The 9,141-nt window shown below is 41.0% G+C and overlaps 1 protein-coding gene across 1 annotated transcript; it reads left to right on the top strand.

Annotated features, from left to right (window-relative positions):
• The first annotated feature begins 2,196 nt into the window (after positions 1-2,196).
• On the top strand, positions 2,197-3,945 carry LOC138875749 (uncharacterized). The gene is made up of 2 exons (XM_070154612.1): positions 2,197-2,476; positions 3,056-3,945. The coding sequence occupies exons 1-2, from the start codon at positions 2,197-2,199 to the stop codon at positions 3,943-3,945; spliced, it is 1,170 nt and encodes a 389-aa protein (XP_070010713.1).
• The last annotated feature ends 5,196 nt before the right edge of the window (positions 3,946-9,141 follow it).

Consider the following 9,141-nt stretch of genomic DNA (forward strand, 5'->3'; position numbering starts at 1 on the left):
TTCACCTCACATTAACAAAATTAAACAGGTAACTCAATGAAACACTGTTAATGCTAGTCAAAGTTACGAAATTTGTTTAAGAGTAGAAGATAATGAACTTTACAATTGATTGACTGCTTCTTTCAAAATTAATGAACGGAAAACTTCACGAGACTGCTTTGAAGCTCGACTAACAGACAAGGACTTGAACAGATACGCGATGGCACTGGAACCTCGCCAGCAATGGAGGCGCGACAGAAAAACAAGAGAGAGAAGGCTGCATTCTGGTTGTTGTGGTGGTCGTGAGTGAGTTAAAGAAGCAGCGGCGACTGCTTCTTGGTTGTCGCTGGTCACTGCTTGGGAAGAAGAAGGTCGATGGTTGTTGAATGGATGGATTTTCGGCGGGTTAACTAGCTGTTGCTGCCGGTTTTCAGTGAGAGAGATGAGGGAACTAGGAGGAATCTGCTGCAGCTGGTTTGGGTTCTTAGATCTCTGCCATTTTTGGTCGAAGGTGGATGGTTGTGTTCTTTAGGTTCTTAAGATTTTTTGTCTTAGGTTGAAGAAGAGGGGTCCTTCGTTAGCTTCATCAGGTGAAGAATCGTTTCTCCAAAATGAAGAAGAATGGCTGCTATCCTTTTTTCTAGGTCTTAGGTCTAGTGTGTCTTTTTGTATTTTGTTAAGAAGAAGAGTCTAGAAGGGTCTCTAGTGTTAGCTTAATAGGTATTGGGTATTGGGCTTGGATTTATTGGCTAAGTTCGAATTGGGTCCTAAAATTGGGCTCTAAGACGCTTAAAATTGTGGTCCAAAACCTTAGTTAACTCCCTTTAATATAAGATAAAAAATACTACACAATGCAAAAACTAATTCTAATTAATTAAACTGAATTATATTAAAACATGAAATTATTTTTTTAATTTTTTGTATTTTCAAGATTATATAAAGATAAAAATAAGGTGCTATTCTTGTATTTTTTAGTTTTATGAAAGGTAGATAAACTAAAAGTAACTAAATAAAAGATCAATTAGCTAAATAAGAGAAAATATTTTGTGATAAAATAAAGTAGTCAAAACAATTTTGAATAGCGATACTAAACCTAAACTAAATATTTAAATACTAAAAATGTACAAAATCTGGGGAGAGGGTCAAAACTTACATGTCTACAACTACTGGTGTGTCCTCTTTCCAGTTGACTTGGTGAGACCCACATTATTTCGGGGTCCTATATCTTTTGTAGCTTATGTTCACCTTTTTATCATATTTTGAGGTATAGCCGGGGCCTTGTTGCCGACACTTTTGTAGCACTTTATTTTGTATCTACTTAGAGGCTCCGTAGACATTTATATGGGTTGTATATGGGTGTTGGGAAAGTCAATGGATTATGTTGTGCTTTGGATTCCTGTTCCACTAAATCATAAGGTGTATGTACTTTAAAACTTAACAATGATGTACCTAATGAATTGGCTTAGTAATGTACTTGTATGATCTCCTATTGTCTAATTGATGAAATCATGTCTTCTCTTGATCGTAAGTGAGTCAGTTAGAAAGTGTCTAACATGTTTTCTCGACGGGTTCACTCGGTTGAGAGCCAGTCACGCTCCCTGAACTTGGGGCGTGACAAACTTGGTATCAGAGCCTAAGGTTTTAAAGTGACAAAGGATGTTTCAGAGCCGTGTTTAGTAGAGCCCTTCTTATCGGTGTGTTGTCGACCACATCTATAATTAGGGAGCTACTTGGACTTTTGGGAATAATACCCTTCTTTGTTGATCTATATCGTGCGATAGAACTGAATGTGAGACTGCTCTCTTCTAACTCATGCATTGTTCTAACTTTCAGTAAATGACACCTAAGAAGAAAGAAAGAATTGGCCAACAAGCAAATGCCTCCCAAGAAGTGGCTATTGAATCTCTACTTGATTATGCGGGAGAGGATACTCTCCCGACTATTTTACAGCATGATTCTTCTACACCAGAACAGACTGCTCCGGCCCCTACATCTACTGAGGGTGCAACTATCCCTCCCACCGATATTCTTGTTCCACCTATAGCCTCAGCTTTCGGTTCTGGTATTTCTGATGGGGATGTTAGGGGATATATCCAGATGTTGACATAGTTAGTGGATTATAAGGCCCAAAGGTCGAATGTTGCACCCACGTCTTCTAGTCAACAAGAGGATTCTACGGGTTCTAGGGTGAAAATATTTCTCCAGTTAGATGCGTCGATGTTCACAGCTACTGATCCTGAGGCAGACCCTCAGGATTTCATTGATGAGATGCATAAGAATCTCCTGGTTATGCGCGCTACTGAGACGGAGGGAGTGGAGTTGGCCGCCTATCGACTGAAAGGGGTGGCACATTCATGGTTTGAGATGTGGGAGGATTCACGTGATGAGGGGAGCCCTTCGGTAAGGTGGAGTGAGTTTACGGATGCTGTAATGGGCCATTTCTTGCCTGCCGAGACTACGGCAGCCCATGCTGCAGAATTTGAGAACCTTAAACAAGGTAGTTGAAGTGTGTGGGAGTATCACATGGAGTTCGCGTGCCTGTCAAAGTATGCCATTTACATGATGTGCACCATGAAGGCCAGAGTGCATCGATTTGTGTAGGGCCTTAGCCCTTTGGTTATTAATGAGGCTACCATAGCCGCTTTAAATTCTGATATGAACTATGGAAAGATGGTGGCGTTTGCTCAATACACAGAGACCCACAAGTTGAAGAACAGGATAGAAAGAGAGGGTAGCAGCAAGGCCCGATCGCGGTCCACCCTAGAGATTCATTTAGTGGGGGAAGAGCAGTCTTTAGGAAGGATCGTCAAGGCCATCTCAGTCCTATGCTTAGTATTCAGCCAGTGCACCGCTAGCAGGGCATAGTTAGCAGCAGGCTAGTCATTTCAGGACAAATCAGGGCAGTAGGGGAGCCCACCAGCAGGGCCGATCAGGAGGGAGATTCCAGCAGCAATGGAGGACCCCATGCCCTAAGTGTGGGAGGATGCATTTAGGGATCTGCTACATGGACTTGCCAGTATGTTATGGGTGTGGGATGAGAGGCCATATTTAGAACGAGTGTCGTGTATCCTGCCAGGGTGCGGGCAGGGGCATAGCACAACCATCCAGTCCTGCAGCTACTACATCTTCAACACCCCTCCAGCTCGAGTAGGGCGTGGTGAAACTAGGGGTGGTGTGCAGAGTTTAGGAGGACCCAGCCGTTTCTATGATATGAGTGGTCGCCAAAGTGCAGAGGCTTCTCTAGATATTGTCACAAGTATTCTGACTTTCCAATCTTATGATGTGTATGCCCTTATTGATCCCGGTTCCACTCTGTGCTATGTTACTCCTTATAGTGCTATGGAATTCGGTATAGAACCGGAACAACTTCATGAACAATTCTCTATATCTACTCCGGTTGGTGAGTCTATTACAACCGCGCGGGTTTATAGAAATTGTGTTGTCACGATACGTGGTCGGGATACCATGGCCGATCTCATTAAATTGGGGATGGTCGACTTTGATGTAATTATAGGGATGGATTGTCTTTACTCATGTTTCGTGAAGCTCGACTGCCGAAATAGAACTATGAGGCTTGAATTTCCTAATCAGCCAGCTGTTGAAGGAAGAGGGATAATGTGGTGCCAAAAGATAGGTTTATTTCTTACATTAAGCCACGAAGTTGATTACAAGGGGTGTATCTACCATTTGGTACGGGTTACGAACACTGATGCTGAGGCACCAACACTTGAGTCCGTGTCAGTTGTGAATGAATCCCCAGATGTCTTTCCAGATGAGCTCCCTGGGATACCACCAGATAGGGAGATTGATTTTGTGATCGTTGTGATGCCAGGCACGCAGTCTATATCAATTCCACCTTATAGAATAGCACCAACAAAATTGAAGGAACAACTAAAGGATTTGTTAGAAAAGGGCTTCATCCGTCCGAGTGTGTCACCGTGGGGTGCACCGTTTGTTTTTGTATGAAAGAAAGTTGGGTTGCTATGGATGTGTATCAACTACCAACAACTCAAGCAAGTCACAATAAAAAATCAATACCCACTACCAAGGATAGACAATTTGTTCGACCAATTACAAGGTGCTAAGTACTTTTCTAAGATTGACTTATGATCCGGGTATCACTAATTGAAGATACAAGAACAGGATATTTTGAAAACAGCTTGCAAGACCCGGTATGGGCACTTTGAGTTTTTGGTAATGTCTTTTGGGCCAACAAATGCTCCGGCGGCTTTCATGGAACTTATGAATAGAGTCTTCAAGCCTTTTCTTGACTCCTTTGTGATAGTTTTCATTGACGATATTCTTATATATTCACGAAGTTGAGAGGACCATGCCAATCATCTCAGGGCAGTTCTGCAGACTCTTTATCAACACTAATTGTATGCGAAGTTCTCGAAATGTGAATTTTGGCTTGAATATATTACATTCTTGGGGCATGTCGTCTCCAGAGAAGGAATAAAGGTTCATCCTCAAAAGATTGCGGCTGTGAAGAATTGGCCTAGACCAATAACTCCAACAAATATTCGTAGTTTCTTGGGCTTGGCTAGGTATTACAGAAAATTTTGGAGGGGTTCTCTACTCTTACCTCTCCGTTGACTAAGATGATGCAGAAAGCAATTAAGTTCCAGTGGCCCGAAGCTTGTGAAAGGAGCTTCTAGGAATTGAAATCAAGATTGACTACTACGTCAGTGTTGACCCTACCAGAGGGTACAAATGGGTTTCTGATATATTGTGATGCTTCAAGGATCGGTCTTGGGCGTGTGTTGATGCAACATGTCAGGTTCATAGCTTATGCTTCTAGATAACTCAAGAATCATGAAAAGATCTACCCAACACATGACTTGGATCTTGTGGTGGCGGTTTTCACATTGAAGATTTGGCATCATTATTTGTATAGGGCCCATGTGGATGTATTTACGGACCACAAGAGCCTTCAATATATTTTTAAATAGAAGGAATGGAATTTGAGGTAGAGAAGATGGATGGAGTTACTCAAAGACTACGACATCAATATTCTATATCACCCGTGGAAAGCCAATGTTGTTGCAGATGCTCTTAGCTGGAAATCTATAGGACGTTTGGCTCACTTGGAGGCTTATCAAAGGCCATTGGCCACGGAGGTTCACCAATTGGCTAGTTTGGGGGTTCGCCTTGCGAACTCTAATGACAAAGGGGTGGTTGTGCAGAATAGGGCTGAATCATCGCTTATGGCAGAGGTCAAGGAGAAGCAATACAATGATCCATTATTGGTACAACTGGAGGAGGGGATTCATAAACATAAGACTACAACTTTTTCTCTTCGCATGGATGATGGTACACTAAGGTACCAAGGGCGGTCGTGTATCCCAACTATTGATGGTCTTCGGGAAAGGATCATGGTAGAAGCTCACACATCCAGGTATTCTGTGCACCCAGGTTCTACAAAAATGTATCATGACCTCAAGGAAAATTATTGGTGGAATGACATGAAAAGGAATGTGGCGGACTTTGTGGCAAGGTGTCCGAATTGTCAGCAAGTGAAGGCCGAACATCAACGTCCTGGTGGGTTAGCGCAAAGCATAGAAATTCCAATGTGGAAATGGAATATGATTAACATAGATTTTGTGGTAGGGTTACCGTGCACTTCACGCAAGTTTGACTCAATTTGGGTTATTGTGGACCGACTCACGAAATCAACACATTTCTTGCCAGTCAAATCTACCGACACAGCGGAACAATATGCTCAGTTGTATATCAAGGAAATAGTCAGGCTTCATAATACTCCAGTTTCAATGATTTCCGATCGAGGGACTTAGTTCACAGCTAATTTTTGGAATAAATTTTAGCAAGGTTTGGGTACACAGGTAACTTAGCACAACCTTCCATCCATAGGCCGACAGGCAAGCAGAGCGGACTATTCAGACGCTTGAGGACATGTTACGTGCTTGTGTTCTTGATTTCAAAGGTAGATGGGATAATCATTTACCACTCATAGAGTTTGCTTATAACAACAACTTTCATGCTATTATACAGATGGCACCATTTGAGGCATTATATGGGAGGAGGTGTAGATCTCATATCGGGTGGTTCTAAGTTGGAGAAGATGAATTAATAGGACAAGACCTCGTGAATAAAGCTATGGAAAAGGTTAAAATCATAAATGAATGGTTTAAAATTTCTTAGAGTCATCAAAAATCTTATTCGGATGTTCGTCGCAGAGACTTAGAGTTCAAAGTAGATGATTGGGTGTTGTTGACGGTCTCCCCTATGAAGGGTATTATGTGGTTTGGAAAGAAAAGAAAATTGAGTCCGAGGTATGTCGGGCCATATAGAATCACTCAAAGGATCAGTCAGGTAGCGTACAATCTTGAGCAACCACCTGAGATGTCATTAGTGCACCCCATATTTCATGTGTCCATATTGAAGAATGTAGTTGGAGATCCGTCCGCTATTGTGTCGGTTGAGACCATCGAGGTTAATGAGGAATTTTCATATGAAGAGATTTCAGTTGCCATTCTTGATAGGCAAGTCTGAAAGTTGAGAAATAAAGAAATTGCCTCCATGAAAGTATTATGGCGAAACTAGCAAGTTGAAGAAGCTACTTGGGAATCCGAGGATGAGATGAAAAAGAAGTACCCTCATTTGTTTGAATAGCCATGTAATAGTTCTATGAAGTTGTTTTCCATAAATTTTGTATCACTTGTTCAGCTAATGTAAAGACATTCCTTTTTGGTTATATGTTCCTTATGAGTCCACGGTCGATGTTGTTTTGTGTCATGTTGTGTCATTTGATCATACATACATATATGTGCTGTTAAGATATGTTTCTGGGCTCTCTGATAGGTGGATATGCCTAGTTACAAAGGAAACTCTAGCGAAATCTTTGGAAATTTAGGGTTGTTGGTATGTGGTGTGAAACTGAGTTGCATAAGGTGCTAATAAGTGAACCTTCAACCTCATTCGAGGACGAAAGATCTTAAGGGGGGGGGAGGATGTATGGCCCCATAAAATTCTTCCTAAAAAAACTGGAATATCATGGTGGCAAGTTAGGATTATGTGTTAGAGATTGTTGAACTGTGCATTCAAAAATTAGAAAAAAATGTTCGCAGAAGTATGATTTTCTATGGCCAATAATGCGGCCGCAAAATCACTTTGTGGGCCGTATAATGGCCGCAGAGTGAGGCAGTCTTTTGGGCTAAATTTTGATGTCATTTTGCGGCCCCATTATGCGGTTGCATACCCATTACGCGGGCCGCACATTGATCGCATATTTGCCTTTGAGATTTGTATGTGGGAGTTCTGTGGCGCATTATGCGGCCGCAGAATAGGTATGCGAACCGCAAACTGGTCGCAAACTGAGGCAGAAAAATGTCAGGGGTTGAGGCCAATTATGCGGCCCATTTGCGGACCGCAGAAGCATTATGCGGTCGCATATGCGACCGTAGATCTTTATCGGGACTCCTATATTCTTATTTTGAAACCCGACCCTATTCCGTTAAAAACACCCATTTTAGACCATTTTGAGCACATTTTTTGATATTTCTAAAGTGAGAGAGAGAGAGTCCTAGAAGGAGGGCCTAATTTTCATCAATTGTTTTTTTAATTCTCACTTAAAACTTTGAAGATATTCAAGTGAGGCACCTAAGTCTTCATCCTAACAGGTAAGACTACATCACCCCAGCTCTTAATTCCAAACATAGCTATAATTGGCCATTAGTGAGATAATTCATGGGGAAGAGGGTGATTACATTGCATGCATGTGTTCCTAGAAGATGTGGGGGAATTGTAAGTCAAAGATAGAGAATTGTAAATCAAAGATAGAGAATTGTAAATCAAAGATAGAGAAGTATGGGGAATGAGTTGGTGTAATCTTCTATAAAAGGACCATAAAACCTTAATGAACACATCATGTTTGATAAAATGCTCACGTGAGCTAGGAATATGATCATTTTCCTAATTATGGGTTCAATTGTGCTACATTGCTAAAATAGATTAAAGTTGCGAACATTCCGGAATATTATAGGAATTATGGAAAGCTCAATTAAGGTATGTATGGCTAAACCCCCTTCTTCTTAGAATCGAACCCCTGGTGTTTGTGTAATTGGTGGAAGTCCCTAAATTGATCATACTAGAACCGTTTGCCCTAATGTGATGTGTTGAAAGATTTATGTTCAATGATAGTTATAAATGTTTATCATGTCTTCATGCTATTTGAGAATGTGTTTAAATGTGGAATATATGTGTTGAGAAAGGTCAAGAATTCATGTCAAGAATTAAATAAAGCTTTCTATGCTAATTTTTATGAAAAGCCTCCGTGTGATTAAGATTTCCCATGACTTCCCCATATGCATGCAATGTCTCTTATGGTAGGCCTTATTGATGTGGATGATAATGTTATTTGAATGAATATAAAGGTAAACTTGAATTGTAAGATATGGCCATGTGCCAAGAACGATACAATAAATTGGGCTACTCGTGCCATGTTATGAAAGATGGGAAGGAAACGTTAATTGAGATGAACGATTGAAAGGATGATGTCTCAAGTGAGATGGCCTAGCCAATTGGGCCATGATCGGACACCATGCCACACACATGGTAGTAACTGTGCCGGATTGATTGGTTGAAATTGTGGATATGGTTGATGTCTCAAATGAGATGACATAGCCGATCGGATCGAGATCAGACACCATGTAGGAACATAGTGGTATTGTGGATTGTGGCACATGGAATTGAGATTATCAACCTAATAAGATGGAAATTTAACCGGAAACTATGTGATCCTTACTTGATATGTTTTTCATATTTGTTTGAAGCTCTTATTGTACATCATGACTGCTTCCTTTATGTTTCATTGCATTCTATTAAGATTGATGTTTAGCTCTACATACTAGTACTATTCGACAGTACTAACATCCCTTTTGTCGGGGGTGATATATATTTAAATCGATGTAGGTGGTTCCATAGCAGATAGTGTTGATCGCAGCTAGTGGCGCGTCCTCTTTCCAACTGACTTGGTGAGCCTCACATTATTTCGGGGTCCTATATCTTTTATATCTTATGTTCACCTTCTTATCATATTTTGAGGTATAGCCGAGGATTTGTTGTCGGTACTTTTGTAGCACTTTATTTTGTATTTACTTAGAGGATCTGTAAACATTTATGTGGGTTGTATATGGGTGTTGG

This window comes from Nicotiana sylvestris, chromosome 8 (assembly GCF_000393655.2).
Source record: "Nicotiana sylvestris chromosome 8, ASM39365v2, whole genome shotgun sequence".
Taxonomy (NCBI): Eukaryota; Viridiplantae; Streptophyta; class Magnoliopsida; order Solanales; family Solanaceae; genus Nicotiana; species Nicotiana sylvestris.